This window comes from Tarenaya hassleriana, unplaced genomic scaffold, assembly GCF_000463585.1.
Source record: "Tarenaya hassleriana unplaced genomic scaffold, ASM46358v1 Cleome36, whole genome shotgun sequence".
NCBI classification, from domain to species: domain Eukaryota; kingdom Viridiplantae; phylum Streptophyta; class Magnoliopsida; order Brassicales; family Cleomaceae; genus Tarenaya; species Tarenaya hassleriana.
Genome location: NW_010966665.1, coordinates 667,042 through 686,391, shown reverse-complemented (window position 1 = coordinate 686,391; position 19,350 = coordinate 667,042). Strand labels below are relative to the sequence as shown.

Genomic DNA, 19,350 nt, shown 5'->3' with positions numbered 1-19,350 from the left:
GGTTCAGCACTTCACTGTACCAAACCCGATTGCACGAAAAGAAAACGAAGCGTTAGCTGTAAATTGTACAAGCGTTTTGAAGTTTAGAGATGGAGGAAAAGAATATATTGGTGTAAGAACCTGCAAGCGGTCCATTTGTATGGAATCTTGGTTACGTTAGCATGAAGAGCTCTTTGAACATCGGGCCTGTTGTAGTATATCTCCGCATATCTTTCCGTACACGGATCATACCCTGCAATCTTCCTCATTACCTTTATTCCCATGCCCCCCAAAAAAACTCGCATTAGGCCGTATAATGGTAATGGTAAGTAAAACGACCGATTCTCTCGTATCATGACAACTTAAACCGATGTAAAACCAAAGTGTTCACGGTTTGGTTCCGGTTTACTGTCGGTAGTGCATTACTTAGTACGGATAGGTCCCGCTATTACCCTTATACTTACGGAGTGGGGAAGGTGGGGGAGGCGCATGCCATGGCGGCCATGGGAGAAGTCGTCGTCGGACTTATTACAGGGAGGGGCATAGATGTTGTACTGATCGATGTTACCGAACTCTTTCTCCATTGCATAGGAATAGAGCGACTCACACTCGTTGGATTCCTTCTGACGGCTAAAATCGCAGGAGCTCAACAAGTCGTGGTACGTTCTGTCCGATATCATTGCGTGGCTCCACCAATAATTCACTGTCCCCAGGTTGTCGTAGTAGTTGTCCGTCACCGCGTTCCCGACCTTTGAATCAGAAAAAGGATTTTAGACAGAGAGCAATACAGTTTTCAAGATGCATACATATGTATGTGTATACGTACCATGATTCCTTTGAGATTGATCGGAGGCTTGGAATGTTTGTTGTAGTTCATGATTTCCCGGGCGAGTTGAGGAACGTAATGGCCTGCGTAACTCTCGCCCGCGATGTAGATTTCGCGGTTTTTGTACTGCGGAAACCGATCCAACCATTGGATGAGAAACTGAAGTGAATCTTTAGCTGCAAGAAAACAGAAAAACCCGTGAGAGGTTAGTGTGATGTATATAGAAGAGGAAACCCTTGACCGGTTTCAAGAAAATCGGTTATTGCAAACCAACCAATAAGCATATAACCATTATGAAAATTTCGGTTTGAAACCAAGAATCAAGAACCGGGGAAGATAAAGGACCGGAAGAAGAACAGCCAACGCACCGGTACGACAGTAACCGGAAACAAACCGAAGAGAACCGATAAAATTGGGAGGGTTAGAAGGGAATACCGGTACGGAGGTCGCCGGTATTGAAGAGATCGGAGGAACGGTTGCTGTAAGAGAAGCCGACACCGGCAGGGGCTTCGAGGAACAAAAGATTAGCGAGTGAGTTCCACGCGAACCTGTTAACGTACAGTCCATTCCCTGTCTTGTTTATCCTAAACGGTCCGATTTCCTCCGATGCCCCGTACGCCACCGATGAGCATCCCGGTCCTGACATTCCATTGTGTTTTTTTTTCACAAATTACATAAAATTATTAAATTAAACGACGCCCTATATTGATTCCTTTTCAGACTCGTCACTTTATTTCCTAGCCTTTGTCACATATTAGTGTAGCTAATGTCTTGTTATATATATATATATATATATATATAATAAGGCTGATTGAAAATAAAAATTTGGATAGAGTTTCATAGAAGTTGAAATTTAAATGAAAGAAGACAATAGGGTGCTAGGGGCCAAACTTGTGCAATTTTGGTAGTTGTGTGTATTGCAGTGTTCTTTCGCTTTCAAAATTATTTGTGTCCCGTATTTTTCATTATATATATATATATACATATGTGTGTGTGTGTGTGTGTAATAAAGACAAACTTTTCGTATTCTTGGATTTATTACAACTTGGGTGGGGATTAAATTATACATATTACATACAATATAATATTAATATGTATATACAGGCATAGATTAATATGCTACAATTCACAAAATTAATTAAGAAAAATCTCATGTTTGTGATACAAATACATGACAGCTTATCATGTTAGACATACACAAAGGTGCTGACCGGTCGTAGGTAATCGTCCGCAATCATAACAAAATAAAACGTTAATATTTTATATAATCGCAATTTTTTTTTAAAAAAATGACCAAAATACGCGTACTTATACATATGCATGCATACATATGGTGTGTACACGGATGTGTATGTGTGTGTATTAATGATTAGAGATGTATGCATGTTTTTCATTTAATTCAATTTCACGTTTGCTCTAGTCGGCTGCCAACGGTCTGATCTTATTGAATGCATGGAGAAATAGTAAATAGGTAGTAGCTGTAGCGTAATGGCCGGTCCGTATGATATCACGACACGTCAAAATACGGACGAATTTGATACTATATTGTAAATGCAAATAAATATAATATCATTTAATATGTCAATTATTATTGTCCAAAAACATGGCGTTGCATGGATTTTCGGCTTCCTCCATTAGTAGTTAGGGCATCATTCCCATGCTTCGGTCGTAAGACCAAGTAACCAAAGAAAAAAAACTTTTAAATATGAAAAAATAAAAAATAGAAAACGAAATTGCGATATTTTAAAAAGAAAAAAGAAAAATATAATTAATGAAGTGGTAGAATGAATATAGAATATTTATACCTCCGTTGAGCCAAACGACGAGAGGTTTGGAGGAAGGGAGACGAGAAGCTTCGGTGAGCCAATAGAAGAGAGCTCTTCCGGCGACTCTGTCGACGGTGACGTAGCCGGAGAACTGCTCGAACGTGACGTCAGGTTGCCCGGGAAGTGACGTAATCCGATCTTTTTCTTCCTCGCCTCGTTGACTTTGGGCCTGACAGGTCATCACGAGAACGACGATGAATGTGACGGAAATCGCTCCTTTTTTGCCCATCTCCATGGCAGAGAAAGCTAAAGAGAAATGGTTAAAGAAACGAAAAATCTCTCTGTTAAATAGAGACAAAGACATGCATGTGTGTATATATATATACACGTGTGTGTACACATGTATATATAGATAAATTAAATGAAACCGTGGACCCACCAATACTATTGCCGGTAGTACTTTGAAGGAAGATATCATGATGACTTCAGTGACAACCCTCTATTCAAAAAAAAAAAATTATACGTTGATAATATGACAGGGCATTAAAAACAAACATGTTTGTAAATGCACATTTATCTAAAATATTAATGATGTGTTAATATTTTTAATGACGAATGTATTAACGTCAACGATAATTTATTTGTTCCTTCCATATCCCAAATATTTTTAGTGAAAAATATAGTAGATTTTTTAAAATTTGATTTACAATTAGATCTCTAGTGTGAAAATATCTCGTTATTCCTCTAGTGGCCGAGCTATTGTTTTTTATTTTTTATATGTAAATAGCTGTGGAAATTAATTATATTATATTAATTGTGTAACGCAAATCATGAATTTTTTTGGCTCTTTGTAACAATATGGCACTGTTGGCGTGAGGACGTGTTTGTTCTTTTGCGCTAAACTTTATTTTTTATCAAATAATGATTAATTTTTTTAAACGAATCTAAAAAAATACTAAACTTTTTAAATGATCCAAAAAATATATAAATTTTTATACAATTATCAAAAAATACTAAATTTTTTTAGTAATCTAAGAAAATACATGAATTTTCTACGATTGTAAAAAAAATTAGTAAAATAATCTGATGTGTTTGTATTTTTTTCTGTCACGTCAGTCATTTTGTTTATTTTGACAATTATAGAAGAGTTGAATATTTATTTTATCACATTTTAAAAGTTTAATATTTATTTGATAAAATAAAAAAGTTAAATATTTTTTTTTTGTTAAAATTTGAAAATTGAGTTTTTTTTAATCATTGCTTTGTTTATTAAAAAGCTAACAATATTTTAAAAAGCTGAATAAAAAAGTATACTTTAAAATTAAACGGACGAAAAAGGCCCAACAAAGGACCCGAGCTTTTTATTAGAGAACAAAACTTGTTACAACTTCCATTTGGTATGGCATGGAATTGACAAAAAATATATTTTAAATTACTTTAGATTTTATTATATCATTTAATTCCTACAACTAGTGTATAAATTAGTTTTAATTCATCTATAGTTACAAAGTCTACATTGCTTTACAATATCGTATTTACTATGCTTGATAATTTATATTTCCAAAAAAATCTCAATAAAATTTATAAATTTCTAGATTCCCCTGAGTGTGTGTGTATATATATATATATATATGTATATCTTATGGGGACTCATTGTGAATAAAGTAGGTATTTAAAGTGGCAGTAATTACGGTATTTAAGGCGTACAGAAATAGTAGTTGGCAAGGAGACCTAAGTTTAAGTATATCATTGAAGTCCATTATAACCGTATCTCTAAATTATTATACATTAATATTCTTGGTAAAATAAAGTTCTCCTGAATTTGTTATGAATTAAAATTTTAAACACTTTTAGGTTTCATCGGACGATAATTATTTTTATTTTTATTTTTATGAGAATTAAAATAGCATATGAAATTAAATCATATATCAGTATACAACCTTGAAATGCTAAAACGGTGTAATTCTTTCCGAGGTGGATAATTTAATGTTCTGGAATTAATGATGACTCGTCTAGCAATAATGTGTATTATATAATAATTTATATCCTCGAAAATATATGTAATTTGTGTATTGTTTTTTTACATCATGACAGAGAAAATGTAATTAGTTTTTTTTTTATATTGTCATTTGGATTTATCATAATTCCGTAAAGAGACAGGTAATTATATACCTAAAAAAAAAGTTAAACGTCACGAATTTACGTTACGTTGGAAAAATGGAACAAACTTTTTCTGATATTGAAATTAAAAGATTATAATAATCCCTAAATATGCACGGAGTGGGGTCCACGATGTAAGGCCCGTTGGTCCTTTTAGAGAGCTGTCAGAGTAGACACGCAAGCTCCCTTTCGATGCTTCTCCCCCTGTAGACCGTTCTTTCTGCTATTATCACCTGTCGTTCACTTCTGTTCCCTCACCGTCCAATCAAATGTCACCTTTATCTATCGATTTCTGTGTGAATAGGTCCAGCCCATTAGATCAAATTAGACGTGGGCTGAAGGTACTACTCGTCAAATGGGCCAAGCCCAAATAGTCGGGTTATGGGCTCCATGGGCTCCACTTGATTTAATGCCCAGATTCTACACTATATATATATATATATAGAGAGAGAGAGAGGAATAAGTTGTAGAAAAGGTAAATCGGAATTCAAAATCATTAAAATTGAAATCTTATCCTTCTGTTTTTAGGCAATAACCTCATATGCTAAATTTGGATTTCATGTTCTTCCTTAAAGATTAGTTGGATTTCTATGTATTGTCTTCCTTATAAAATTCAATTTTTTTTTTTTTATTTTTTAATTTAAAAGAGTGGGTCACTAGTGAATTATATCCCAATGAAAATCCAACCGTTGGAACCCCATTCTTCCCCTTCAAACGGTCATATTCTCAGCTTAACACTCCCTTATATTCACACTCTCTCTCTCTCCCCATAACTCAATCTCTCTCTCTCAAAGTTGTCTTCCTCATCTTCTCGATTTCCAATGGAACCTGCAGAGCTCAAAACGCCTCCCAAAACGCAAACGGACCACAGTGAAAACGCAGTCGTGGACTGTGAATCGCCGCCTCGGCCGCTGGCGCCGACGGGAGATTGCGGCTACGAGCCCATGAAAAAGATCTGCACACCCGATCGCCTCTCTGTCCCCAAAGCCTTCAAATTCCCTGAAAGGTACCATCTTTATATATATATATATATAACACCAATCGGTATGAAGAAAAACGCTATAAAATCTCTTATTATAATGAGCGTATATGTATATGTATAATATATATGTAGGTACAGGAGTCCAACAGATGCGATGATGTCTCCGGTGACCAAAGGTCTGCTCGCTAGAAACCGGAAGGCTCCCGGTTCTCTTCTTCCTCCCAGTCTTAACCAAACCAAGGTTGGTTTAATCTCATCATACCGACCCTTAACCGGTCCTAATTACATATTTCTGTGTATGTCAATCTTTATTGTTATTGTTATTATCTCAGATTCAAGATCTTCGGACACCGGAGACGGGTTTATTTCAGAACGAAGTATCTTCAGTTGGTTGCTAGAAGAATCAGTCAATATAAAAGCAACTAAAAGAAAAACACATGCTTGTCGGTGGTGTTATCGCTGTGAATCTCTCTGTGTGTTTTTTTTTTATTAAAAATTGTTTCATTTAATAAAAGAATTGTGTTGATTATTATGCAGAGTTTGAATGATGATATGTATGTTATGTCATGCTGATGTATACATTGCTAGGACAACAAAATTACGCATCGCATTGATTTAAAAATAACTAGAAAAAAAAACAAATAAATATTGTTATTATTCTTATTATTATTAACATAAAGATATCTTTATTTCAAATTTATAAAAGTTTATTCCTTAATTTCCCCTAAAATATATTGGGTACATGATGACAAAATTAGGACTTCATTAAATACGAAACAGCTTGGTTTGTAACAGTTGCTTTATATTGAGGCTTCTATGATTTGTTGTTACCTAAAAAAAGCGATTGGGACCAATTTTCACTATTTAAATTTCCCAAGACTAAAAATAAAGAATATCGTTTTTAAATATAATATGTATTGCAAAATGTTTATTTAGCCTAAGATAAATTAATGAGTATTTTATTTAGCTGAAATACTGTAAGGTACTTTTTTATTATTTGATGAAGTTCATTGGTTAAAAAAAAACAATAATGTGATCCATTAGATTTTTATGTATTAGATTTTTTTAGGTGCAGTCTAATTTTGAAAACGAACTAGTGTTCTGTATCACTTCCATATATGATAAAATAATGCATCAATTTCAAAATTCCCTGTTCTGAAATTAAAATTGTATAAGAAAAACATTATTGTAAATTAGTTTGAATAATTACTTCATTAGCCAATGGGAATTCAACACTTGGGACCCCAATGAATTTAATAATTATTTATCTTTTTTCCCTCCCAAATGAAACCACCCAACCGGAAAAAAAAAAAAAAAACATGTTAGAGTTGAGTAGAAGAGACGTCGTCCCCTGTGGCAGTGTTGATTTCTCTCTCCCTCTCCCCTTCCAGCATCGCCTCTCTCCAAGAGCTTCTCGCCATCCGGTAAGGCCAAGGGCCTGGGATCATTTTTGCGCGGAGAAAGAAGGATCTTTCAGTCGTCAATTCGAAATTAGGTTAATTGCGAGGTGGGTTTAGGGTTTTGGGGTGAAAAATGGCTCCTTTGCCTTCGCCAGTGATTAAATGGTTCTTTTTCCGCAGACCCATGCCTTCAAACGTGATGCTATCGGTCTAGTTGCTCTGTATCGCTAGTCTCCTCGCCGGAAACGGACCGTCTCGACCGATTCTTACATATCGGAACTGCTGCGGTTCAAGGACCCGGACTCGGTGCTGGCTAGCTGGCGCGTGGAGAGTACGGATTACTGCTATTGGTTTGGCGTCTATTGCGATTCGAGCTCACGACTCGTCGCTCTTAACATCAGTGGCTCTGGGAGCGACAAAGGGGTAGCTCCGGCGGAGATCGGAACCGTTGCAAGTGATTTTGATAATTTTTCCACTGTTAGGATTTGGAGTCCGGGGGAGTTGCGTCGGAAATCATGGAACTTTGGCGGGGAACTTGCCTTCTGTCGTCGTTGGTCTCACAGAACTTAGGGTTTTGTCGCTTCCCTTCAATGCCTTCCACGGAGAGATTCCTGTCGAAATTTGGGGGATGGAGAAGCTGGAAGTTCTTGATCTGGAAGGGAATTTGGTATCCGTGTCGTTGCCGGTTCAATTTGCTGGGTTATGGAATTTGCGGGTCCCGAATCTAGGGTTTAACAGAATTTCAGGGGAAATACCTGATTCCCTGTAGAAACATGTCTAATGTTGGAGATTTTGAACTTTAGCTGGAAACAGAGCGAATGGAACTGTTCGGGGTTTTGTCGGGAGATTCTGGGTGGAACACTTGCCACTGAACTGGCTTCAGGGATCCTTGTCGGAAGAAATAGGTGATAACTGTGGGAGGCTTGAGCATTTAGACTTGTCTGGGAATTTCATAACGGGAAGGATTCCACGGAGTTTGGGGAAATGCCATGAGCTAAGCTTATTGTTGCTGCAGCTGTATACGAATTTGCTAGTGGAGACAATCCCTGTCTGTCGAAACTCGAAAATCTTCAGAAGCTTGAAGTGATGGATGTGTCAAGGAACAGCCTTAGAGATCCGTTGTCTGTTGAGCTGGGAAACTGCTCGTGTCTCTGTCTGTGCTCGTACTGTCGAATCTGTACAATGTGTATGATGATGACATCAACATCACTAGGGGAGACGGCAATCTGCCATGAGGCTTGGATATGACCTTGATGAAAGAGGATTTCAAGTTTTTACCAAGGGGGAATTCCCGGAGAAATTGTTAGGCTTCTCGAACTAAGGATCTTGAGGGTGCCGGAGAAATTCCCGGAGAAATTGTTAGCTACACTAGAGGGAAGATTGCCGGAGGATTGGGGTTCGTGTAATATCTTGGAGATGATTAGTTTAGGTCGGAACTTCTTCAATGGCGAGATTCCTTTCGGTCTTGGGAATTGCCATATCCTACGGCTTCTAGACTTGATCTTGAATACGCTTGCTGGAGAGCTTCTCGACCAATTTTTAGTCCCCTGCATGGCTGTCTTTGATGCGAGCGGAAACAGATTCTCGGGGCTGATCCTGGCGTTTGGTAACATCACTGATTGCCCTCCCACCGTTTACTTTGATGGGTATTCTGTCGAATCATACAATGATCCACCGTCTGTTTATCTCTCGTTCTTCACTGAGAAGGCTGCTCGAGTTGGACGCAGTGGAGGTTGAGCTGTGTTTCATAATTAATAATTATGCAGGCAACAACTTCACGGGAAATCTTCAGCCGGTACCAATAGTGAAGGCGCGGTTGGGAAAGCGAGTTTCTTACATGTTTTCTGCCGGAGACTATAAATTGTAAGACCAGTTCCCGGGATTTTTGTTCGACATGTGTGATGGACTCGAGGCTTTCTATGTCAATATAAGCTTCAACGAGCTCTCTGGCCGCATTCCCGAAGGAATCAGCAAAATGTGCAGTTCTCTTAAGCTTCTTGATCTGTCGACGAATCAGATATCTGGGTCTATCTCGTCTGATATTGGCGCTCTTGTCTCGCTCGTTGCTCTTAATCTCAGCTGGAATCAAATGCAGGGTCAGATACCGGAGAAACTCAGGCGGATCCGACGAGTTTATAGGGCAAATTCTGGCGAGTTTTGTTCAGTTGCAATCTCTGAAAGTCCTTGATCGCTCCTAATGAGCTCGTACAGATCAAACGGCTCTCCATTGGACAGTTGCAAGACATCCAATAGTTCCACGCCGAGATCAAGACCCTAGGAAGGATCCGACTCCCAAATCTCGTCACCCTCGTCGGATATCACGCAAGCGAGAGAGAGAGAGTTCCTCATGTACAACTATCTCCCGGGAGGTAACATGGAGAAATCCGTACAACAGAGATCGAAAAGAGCAGTAGAATGGAGGGTTCTTCACAAGATGGCTCTAGACATAGCCTGAGCCTTCGCATACCTCTCCACACCCATACGTTCCCCGAGTTATTCACCGAGATGTAAAGCCGAGCAATATCCTCCTGGACGAGGAATACGACACATGTATGTTGGATTTCGGGTTAGCCAGGCTCCTCGGGACATCGGAAACTCACGCAACGACGGCAGTTGCGGGTATGTAGCGCCCGAGTACGAGATGACATGTCGGGTTTCAGACAAGGTGGACTGATGAATGTGTACAGCTTAACTGTTGTAATTTCCGTGATGTGTCTAATACATACATACATACATACATACATATATAGGTTCTGTTTGATTTATTTTCATGGGTGCATGTGTATATGTAATCACATATGATATGAATATATATATATATATATATATATATATGGTAACAAAATTTGAACAGTAAAAAAAAAGAGAAGGGATGGGGGTGGGTAAAAATGAGGAAGAAATGTGAAATAAAAAGGGGGACCATTATAATACATTTATATAATTGCTTTTGGAATTGGATCACTAAAACCAAACAATCTCTCCTTCTTTTATTTTCCTCTCGGGATGCCCACCCACTCTCCTCTACTTTATCTATACAGCACACAGATACCTCTATATATATACACGTGTATTTCAATATATGTTGTTCATCCGTTCATCAGTTATTTCCCTGTGGTCGGCTTGAATTTACGATCAATATGCAGCCTCGTTATATTTATACATGCAACGTCATACATGCATGCAAGCTCTGAGCTAGACTATGTACAAATTTACTTCAAAGTTTTGTGCGATATATATACGTTTTTCCATTAATTGAGCTTATATATTGTTGTATCTATATATTTAAAATGTTTCATATACAATCAAACACAATTCACTGTGCAAAAGATCGACATATATTACTATAAATTATTAATTACATCATATTGTTCGATATATATATATATATATATATATATATATATATATGATCATGTTTCGTTAGTGTTAATAATTAAGGATTAATTATATGGTGTAAAACATGCACGGTCTGATGGTCACGTGCAATATAATAAAGAATCGTCGAAGAGCTCATATCATGACCGGTCCAATTAAAATCATAATCAAAGCTCAAAGAATTGTTCAATGTATATGCAAAGTGTTTTCTTGCCAACTACTCGATGTTCTATTACACACTTTTCTCTATCTATGAGCAAATATAGTTAGCTTTAGTCCTAGGATTCGATCTCCATCGTTGTCGGCTGCATCAATATCATATTATTAAATAAAATATTTGGAAACAATTAGGAAATTAAAAAAAAATATTGATTCATGCTTTTAATCTTCCTATGTAAAGCCCATCATGTCCAACACTAAAGTCGCATCATATGATCATTATATATGTAGTGTATGTGTGTGTATATATATATGCCATTGTTCCTTTTCAGAATACATTTATATATATGGGCAGACCTAACAAAACTTATCATTGGGGGCAACATAAAATTTTATATAATCTTAAAGACAAATTTTAATTTTTCACGGGGCCAGTCGACAGTTTTTATTCAAAATTTATAGAATTTATAATGAAACTAATTTTTTTAATAAAAAGAATGGGGCCTATGCCTCATACCTTGGGTACGCCCATATATATATATGACTGTTTATGGAAACGGGAAAAAAAAATATTTTTGTTGGCGTCTCTAGCCTATGTATTTTTTCCTTCTCTAACCACTTAGATGATTGGCTTCACAAAATCACACGTTTCGCAATCTGTCCATACGTATTAAACATATATATGCATGATATCATATATATATATATATATATAATATATACACACACAAATATGGCATGCATGTATACGTATACGTATATATTGTGTGCATGTATATTTGGTTCTCCGGAGATAATTGTTCCATGGAGCATCTTTAATTACTGCAGAGAGGAGGAAAGCACAGCAGTGGTCCTTGTTCTTCAGCATCTCATTTCCTTTAAGGAAATTTCTTTTTCTTCTACATCAGATTTTTTTTTTTCCTCTAAAAAAGATAGAACTGAATCTATCGATTCAAAATATAGTTGCAGTGTCACATATTAAAATTCTTATATATATCAAGGAGCATGTTAATATATAAATATTATAAAACAATTCACATACTATATATGTTAATAAATTTAACATAGTACTATATCAGTATATGATCTCATATCAATTTCCAACACAAATGTGGTGACGAAAAAAAATCATTATTCATAAAATCTATATATTTTTTTTGATAATCCGAAAATTATCTAACTATATCTCTAAGAGGACCGATGAAATCCGGATGAATATCTCTTCTCCACGTTTGGATTTGAACTCGCAGTAAGAGCATACTTTTAATTTTCTCCTATCGCAAAATCACCCAAGAACTTGGGTTAAAATCTATATATTGTGAATTACGTTTCTTTAAAATGGAAAGCTTTCCATCGTCTAGTTGCATTATATATATGAGTGGATGAATGGATGGTGTGTGTGGGTACATGCATACATACATACATATATACATATAAAACTAATATAGTGAAGTGTTCCTTGGAATGTTATTGTTGTTGGTCCCTCACGTATTTCTTTTGGGTGTTATATATCATTGAGATTAATTAGAAAAAAAAAGCTAAAAGAAAAAAAAAATCTAAAAAGCTTTTATTGAATCAATGAAGAAGACATGACTTAGTGGATTCTAATATTGTCCCCCTCTCCCATTGCCCATGTGAGATATAAAACGATCATCATCACCTCCCTATCACTCTTTTGGTTTCATTCGCAATGACAAATTGCTTTCACACTATACATATATTATATTTTATACACACGCGAAAAATTTCCCCATTTTTTGTGTACCACAGTATCCGATCCCAAAGCCAAATCAAACTATTCAGAATTATTATAAAATTCGCATATATATATATATATATATGCATATATAATTTGTGAAATAGATGTTACTTAGTATACAATTATGGTTTCTATAGATGCTTTAAATAAATATGGTTTATTTGGAAGGAATATGGAATTAGTTAGCAAAGTATTTTAGGGTTTATAGTGTTGTATAAATTGATTGATTAATAATAATGTGTATATGCTTATTTTGTGCATATCTACTTATTTTGGAAAGGATGCGGCAAGAGGTACGACAGGCGTGCCTTTGAGTAACTCGTTTTCTAACTTTTGTTACTGTCCATATAACCACCGCATGCACTTTTCCAAATTTATATATGAAAAACATATATTAAGATCCATCATTATCTTAGATGCCAAGTGTTAATTAAGATTGTTGGGCATCTAAATACTTTGTGGTATGATCCCTAGTTAAATCCTGTTGCAATAACACGGTATCTAATAAAGCATTTCAGATGTTATATATAATTTAATAAGAACATATATAATGCTAAACCCTAAAAAAACATTTTTTTTAAAAAAAATGATGTATATATTTGTAAAAATAAACATTGTTGGATCGATTGACAAGAACATTACGTGTTCTATAACACCACTCTTCATTGCACGCTTTTATATCATGCTAAGGTGTGTATATATGTGTATATATATATATATATAGAGAGAGAGATATATATATATATATAGAGAGAGAGAGAGAGAGAGATTAAATGAAAAACTTGATTTGAAGCACGCATTTAATTTCCAATAATTTTGTGGGGATAGAGATAAATGCCACGTGGCAACATGAGGTCCATTGCTTTTAAACATTTTCAGTGCAAATTCGTCCAATTTTGGAGTCATATGGTAGGGTTCGATAGATGACTTCCCCCAAAGCATCTTCTTTATTATTTTCCTTTATATTTCTTTATTAAACCTTTTTTTAAAAGAAAAAAAAATTGAAAAATATCGAATCAAATACTTTCTTTCTTATTCTCCTTCCTCCATCTTTGTGTTCATCATTTTTACTCACTTTGTAGGAGAGACAAAAAAAAAAACCCTAGTTGGGCTTTCCCATGAGCTTACTCACCAGACACACTGCTTGATGATCGATCTGGTAAGAATTTGAGCTTATCATAAGCTGCTGTTTTATCATCATCATCATCTCTCTCTCTCTATATATATATATACATGTATAAGCTAAAAAAAATACGAGTCCTGCTATTTTCCATGTCTTAAGATGACATAGATATCATGTACGTTTATATATATATATATATAGCTAGGGTTTAATCATTCCTCGCATGTGTATATCTATGCGTGTGGAGGCATTCACATGAAACATAGCAGGATACAGAAACCCTAAACGAAGAAAATATGCCGAAATCGGTATGAATCTCTTTAGGGCAATCAGTATTTAGTTTTACAGATCTTTAATTTTAGATTCTTCCATGGCATAATTTTTTCAGGAGAAGAAGCTTCAGATTGTTCATTCTGCAGTTTCTAATTAAGTATTATCGAGAAAAATAAAATAAATCTAACATTCGATACTGAAATTTCAAGAAAATTGCTCTCCGGTGTCAACAAGTTTTCTCCGCATATATAAAATTGCATGAATCTTGACATATATATGTATGCATGTATATATATGTGTGTGAGTATGAATTTTCTTTTTTCATATCTTCCTTTGATTTTTTTTTTCTTCCTGATTTTCTTTGTCCGTTCTGGGATTGTCTCAATGGTTTGCATCAAGGTTCTCTTATATACAAGAAATTAATCAGCTTATATGGACCGACCGCAACGACGAGGGTAGAGACAGTATACAACAAGATGAATATGGCGAGCTGGAGAGAAGCAGACGACGACGTTTCAGGAGCTAGACGAGACGGATCCACCGAAGCCGCCGCCGCCGCCAATGGCAAAACCGTAATTACGAAGCCGCCATCTTCCTCAACCTCGTCGTCGTCATGGTTAAGATCGAAGGACCCGAGGATCGTTAGGGTTTCGAGGGCATTCGGAGGCAAAGACCGCCACAGCAAGGTGTCGACTTTGAGAGGTCTACGTGACAGGCGCGTGAGATTATCGGTCCCCACGGCGATTCAGGTCTACGATCTGCAAGAGCGGCTTGGCGTTGACCAGCCGAGCAAAGTCGTTGACTGGTTGCTCGACGCCGCCAAAGACGAGATCGACGAGCTCCCTCCTCTCCCCATCTCTCCGGAGAACTTCACTCTCTTCCCCCACCACCACCGTCAACACCAGCAGTTGATCTTGAATCTCAACCCGGGTCTCAGCACGAGTCAAGAACCGGGTCAACTCGGTTTCAAGATCGGTGGAGACGACGACTCAACCCTCGCTAATCACGAGGACGAAGAACAAGATCGCGGTCGCGAGGAAGAGAACGACGAGCGGGGCAAGAACGACGTCGGTTTGGGAACCAACATTCACCATCATCATCATGTTGGATCATCATATGGAACTTACTACAATATGGAACATCATCATCAACATCATCATCATTCGAGTTTTCAGACAGAACATCATCAGAACCATAACCTTGTCCCGTTTCCATCGCAAATATTGGTGTGTCCGACGACAAATGCGACGACACAGTCTTTGTTTCCATCGCCGATGGAGATGATGGATCCGAGACAAATGGTGAGCCAGTTTCAGTTACCGGCCTCGTCACGAAACGTGTCGGCTCTATATTCTTTGATACATGGGTTTGGTGCTCATCACAATGCTCGAATGCCGGTTCAGTTCAATCAGGCTAATACCTCGGCCGCAAACGCAAACGCAAACGCAAACGCCGGTAACGTGCCCACGATTCTAGGCTCGGAGAGTAGCACGAGTGGAGGAAGCGATCATCCGAATTGATTTTATGAAGGTGAAAGAAATATATTCAACGCATGAGAATGAGAAGAGAACTCGAGGTTGGGCTCGGTCGAAAAGCAAAATAAGGTATAATGTATTGTTTTTCGGATATGGTCAGCTTTCAACACATCTTCGATCGCCTAACGTTTTGTTTTATTTATAAATGACTTCTGTTTTGATCTCAATATATATATATATATATATATATATATATATTGATTGCTTTTTCTAAGGGTTTAACTAGCTAGACGTACGTGACAGCTGCTTATTTAGTGAATTTGAGTTATATAGTTTTTTGTAGCATGCAAAATGCAACATAAATGGAAAGAAGATAAATCATTCGCGTAATTGACCGGTCTTTGGGGAAATTAATGCGATTTATTGTAGTGCCGGTCCATGATGACCGTGTTATCAAGTTCTTGGACCTTGGTATAGATATTGATTTGAATTCATTTACATGATAAGGTTTCTTTTATAAATACCCGTACGTAATATCATGAAGGAAAGTCATTGTCCTCATATATATATATATATGTACATGCCGTCGTTGATAAGAAAACAATTCACTTAACTTTAGGATATACGTACGTACTGCGCAGTATGTTTTAGATTCCCGGCCATATGACGAACTTGAAATACCGTAAATGAAATATTATATATATATCAACGACCCATAATTCGATATTACCCGGCATATAGTAAAAAAAAAAACCATACGTGGGGAAACCCCTAGGTGAGTTGGCAAGGAGCATGGTCAACATACTGAGAGGTTGGGGGTTCGACTCCTTGTCTGCTCACCTATCGCTTGTCAATTACGGTTGATTTACCTCGTTGGGTTTATTCAGTCAGCGCGTCCGAATGATAGCAGCCGGGGTTCCAATGTATAAAAAAAAACCATACGTATGATATAACAAGAAGCTATAAAAAGACGACGAAATTTATCGTGCCAATAAAAATTTATAGCAATTTGTATCAATCTTGTTATTTAATGCAAAATAGTGCCGCAGATACATACAAACACAGATATAGGCAGTGTAATATATATATATATATGTGCAATATTCTGCCGGAAGGGAAAAAAAGGAGTGACTGATCCGGAGGAAGACGAGTTAGGAGAAATAGCAAAAAAGCTGCCTTTGTACAGATTGGTTGATCTATCAAGTGTAAACGGCTACAGATCCAATGCCCTGTCATTTCATCATATGTTCTGCAAAGCCTTCATTTTTTGGTTCGTACACCTATATACAGACATATCTATACCTGCATCCATACATATATATATATATATATACATATATGTGTGTGCGCGCATGTATATGTGTACGGTGTGCATGCATGCATGCATGCTTGTGTACATACGCATTTGACAAAGTAATCTAATGTATTGAATTTCAAATATTCTTCATGATTCCAACTAGTAATACTCGTGTTTGTTTGTCAATTTATCATACTTTGTTTTGGTGGAATACACACATATATATGTATATTATTAAAGTTTTTTTTTTCTCAACTTGGACCATATTATAATATGTCATCATTATCACTATTGTAAATATTCTTATTTTGCCATATGTATCTTAATTACTCTTTTTATTTAGTTTTGAAATATGGTTAGAAATTCTTTATAATTGTAGCATTGTAGCATCGAACAAAATTTTTTTTGGTAACCGAATGTTTTGGACCGAGATTCAAATTAATTCTGGAGTCGGGAACAAACAATGTGATTGGAATTGCGTTCTCTTCTCCAATTTAAGACTCGAATTCATAGCGAGACTCACGTTTATCTCCATTTTATTGGTTGAACTAATCAAATTGGATAGGGACGAAGTTGCGATGACAATCAGACGGTGATATAAATAAAATTACTATAAAATATGTAATGGTAACTAATTCACAATGAGATGGAATAAACTATAAATCATACACACAATAAAAAAAAATAGTACTAAGATTTTTAAGTAAGAAAAATAATATCAATGCACTACAAGTTTAAGAAGGAACGTAAACAAGTTTTGCAAGAGTTTTATGTGACTGCCATTTCTGTACGAAAAGAAAATGGGACACGTGGCAGAAAGACGAAGCACTGTCACGGGGTTTTCTCCGTTTCTCAGTGACGTTATCATTCCACTTGTTTCAACTCTGTTCAAGTAAACGATAATCTCCAGCTTGCATTCTCTCTCTCCAGATCGAAGGGTTTAAGCTGAGTTTAATCGCATTCCAAACACTAAATTTCTCGGTTTTCGAGTTCTAATCCCTTTACCGGTACCTATGATTCATTGATTTTTTGTCTAGGGTTTAATCTGCTGAAGCTTGTTTCTTCCTCGTTGACTTCTGCTTTTGGGTTTTACAATGGAGACGGCTTCTTCTCTGGTAAGCATTTGGACTTCTTTTGTTGTAATTTGCCAACAATTTTAGGTTTTGTTTTCTTGTGTTCGTTCTTATGGTGACTGGACCCGGCGGGTTTCTAGGGTTTTGACGCGGTTGAGTATATTTGTTGTATCGATCAAGATTGATATTTGATTTGCTTTTACTTCCTCAGTTTCCTTGGTGGGCAAGTCGATTTCTTCTGTTCTGTGTCTGATGTTTTGCCCTTTCTATATTGCTTTAAGGTGCAGAGAAGAGAGCTTCACGGCCAATGAGTTGATACTTTGTTCTTATGGGATGCGGATATTGTTGGTTTCTCTCAAGAAATGGTTTTGCATTTTAAGTTGGAAAAAGTTAAATAAGAGGGGTTGAATATGATCAATGGAGGTGGGGAGAATGGAATTCAGCATAGAGAATTACACGGGAAGAGAAAGTTTCACTGCAACGATTTTGCTTATGCAGTTGCAAGGATGGCCGTGGCTCAGACGTGCGAGAGCGTTGAGGTTAACTCATTTCAAGAATCTCAGTTGCGTGAGGGAGTGAGGTTCAGTTCTTTTCAAGAGTCTGCTCTTGCAACACTAACTGATGTAGCAGTCAGATACGTCCAGAGGATTGGGAAGACTGCACTTTTGTATTCTAATATGGCCGGTAGAACAGAGGGTAATGCTTCAGACATTGTTCAAGCGCTGGAAGATTTGGGCTCTGGGTTGGGTTTTTCTGGTGTTTCTGGTATTGACTATTGTTTTGCTTATTCAGGTGTAGTAAAGGAGATTATTCGTTATACTGGAGAAGCAGAGGAGATGCCATTTGCGTATTCTCTTCCCTGTTTCCCGATTAACAGAGGAAAAAGACCAGCTCCTAGCTTTCCTGAAGTTGGAGCCAGGCCTCCTGATGAGCATATTCCAGTTTGGCTTCCTGCATTTCCTGAAACCAAGATTTCTGTTCAGTCAGAGGCAGTGAATGTGAGAGCTCTTGATGGTGATTCTGATATAGCTGAGCTGGATAGGCAGAGTAAAGAAAATGGATCTGCTCATTTAACAGAGCAGCAGTCTTCCCATGGTTATAAACCAGAATTCCATAAATCCGTCAATCAAAAGGATGTTGAAAATTCCACACAAGAAGCAGATGTTAACCCATTTCTTGTTTCACCTCTTAGATTTGGGAAGAAGCAGGGATCGCTTGTTATCCGGCCTGTGGAGCTTTCAAATGATGCAGCTAGCATCAATCATGGCCCGGAAATGCATATGGTCAACAAGCACCTTGTAGTACTCGAGGCACTTGCTCCAGCTGACAAGATTGCGCAGAACATGTTTGAATCTGAGGATGGAGAGAAAAAAGTGCCTGTGAGAACACGGTCGGTGGTGCATTTCAAGATTGGGACTCGAAAGGCATCTATGGGTTGGGCAGTAAAACAAATTTTAGAGGAAAAGGTTAATCAAAAAGTTGTCGCCTGGTTTCGGGAGGAATATGATAAGAAGAAAGAAAAGAAGCCAGAAAGCGGTGGAAATTGGGAAAGGTGACTCAGGGACTGACCAATATGTGAACTAGGTATTTGTTATTAGGATTTGTACTCTTTCGAGGAACTGTTAGATGGAACATTTGCTTCCCGCACATCCAAGGCTGAGATAGTGATAGGTTGCATTGAATAAGGTGACTTTTAGGGAAAG

At 37.0% G+C, this 19,350-nt stretch overlaps 4 protein-coding genes and 1 pseudogene across 9 annotated transcripts in view; 4 read left to right on the top strand and 1 right to left on the bottom strand.

Annotated features, from left to right (window-relative positions):
* Nucleotides 1-2,922, bottom strand: part of LOC104822333 (serine carboxypeptidase-like 25) — a 3,793-nt gene extending 871 nt beyond the window's left edge. The window contains exons 1-6 of one of the 3 annotated variants that reach the window (XM_010553511.1): nt 2,611-2,922; nt 1,241-1,444; nt 806-981; nt 432-728; nt 121-251; nt 1-14 (exon numbers count right to left, since the gene is read on the bottom strand). In XM_010553511.1, the coding sequence (XP_010551813.1) occupies nt 1-14; nt 121-251; nt 432-728; nt 806-981; nt 1,241-1,444; nt 2,611-2,866 (1,078 nt within the window). In that variant the 5' untranslated portion in view covers nt 2,867-2,922. The remainder of the gene's footprint in view (nt 15-120; nt 252-431; nt 729-805; nt 982-1,240; nt 1,445-2,610) is intronic. The other 2 variants (XM_010553510.1, XM_010553512.1) reach the window with 2 other exon arrangements.
* Nucleotides 2,923-5,485: 2,563 nt separating this feature from the next.
* LOC104822332 lies at nt 5,486-6,318 on the top strand. Its single transcript, XM_010553509.1, has 3 exons — nt 5,486-5,737; nt 5,846-5,954; nt 6,046-6,318. Exons 1-3 carry the CDS (start codon nt 5,553-5,555, stop codon nt 6,109-6,111), a joined length of 360 nt encoding a protein of 119 aa, XP_010551811.1. The 5' UTR covers nt 5,486-5,552; the 3' UTR covers nt 6,112-6,318.
* A 703-nt stretch (nt 6,319-7,021) lies between these two features.
* LOC104822331 lies at nt 7,022-9,878 on the top strand (annotated as a pseudogene).
* Nucleotides 9,879-13,408: 3,530 nt separating this feature from the next.
* On the top strand, nt 13,409-15,504 carry LOC104822330 (transcription factor TCP13-like). Of its 2 annotated transcripts, none has more exons than XM_010553508.2 (2): nt 13,409-13,565; nt 14,262-15,504. In XM_010553508.2, exon 2 carries the CDS (start codon nt 14,279-14,281, stop codon nt 15,320-15,322), a length of 1,044 nt encoding a protein of 347 aa, XP_010551810.1. In that variant the 5' UTR covers nt 13,409-13,565; nt 14,262-14,278; the 3' UTR covers nt 15,323-15,504. The 2 variants fall into 2 exon arrangements, with proteins under 2 accessions (XP_010551810.1, XP_010551809.1); XM_010553507.2 differs by having other exon boundaries at nt 14,202-15,504.
* Nucleotides 15,505-17,454: 1,950 nt separating this feature from the next.
* Nucleotides 17,455-19,343, top strand: LOC104822326 (transcription initiation factor TFIID subunit 8-like). 3 transcript variants are annotated; one of them, XM_019203536.1, is made up of 3 exons: nt 17,455-17,689; nt 17,929-18,070; nt 18,146-19,343. In XM_019203536.1, the coding sequence occupies exons 2-3, from the start codon at nt 18,058-18,060 to the stop codon at nt 19,201-19,203; spliced, it is 1,071 nt and encodes a 356-aa protein (XP_019059081.1). In that variant the 5' UTR covers nt 17,455-17,689; nt 17,929-18,057; the 3' UTR covers nt 19,204-19,343. The 3 variants fall into 3 exon arrangements, with proteins under 3 accessions (XP_019059081.1, XP_019059082.1, XP_019059080.1); XM_019203537.1 differs by having other exon boundaries at nt 17,929-18,343; nt 18,440-19,343; XM_019203535.1 differs by having other exon boundaries at nt 17,929-19,343.
* Nucleotides 19,344-19,350: the final 7 nt, after the last annotated feature.

Bases quoted from the DNA above. Each gene is read 5' to 3' on its own strand.
- LOC104822332 (XM_010553509.1), top strand. From the start codon at position 5,553: ATGGAACCTGCAGAGCTCAAAACGCCTCCCAAAACGCAAACGGACCAC. The intron at 5,738-5,845 runs GTACCATCTTTA...ATATATATGTAG, and splicing joins GCCTTCAAATTCCCTGAAAG to GTACAGGAGTCCAACAGATG. The intron at 5,955-6,045 runs GTTGGTTTAATC...TTATTATCTCAG, and splicing joins CCAGTCTTAACCAAACCAAG to ATTCAAGATCTTCGGACACC.
- LOC104822330 (XM_010553508.2), top strand. From the start codon at position 14,279: ATGAATATGGCGAGCTGGAGAGAAGCAGACGACGACGTTTCAGGAGCT.
- LOC104822326 (XM_019203535.1), top strand. From the start codon at position 18,058: ATGATCAATGGAGGTGGGGAGAATGGAATTCAGCATAGAGAATTACAC.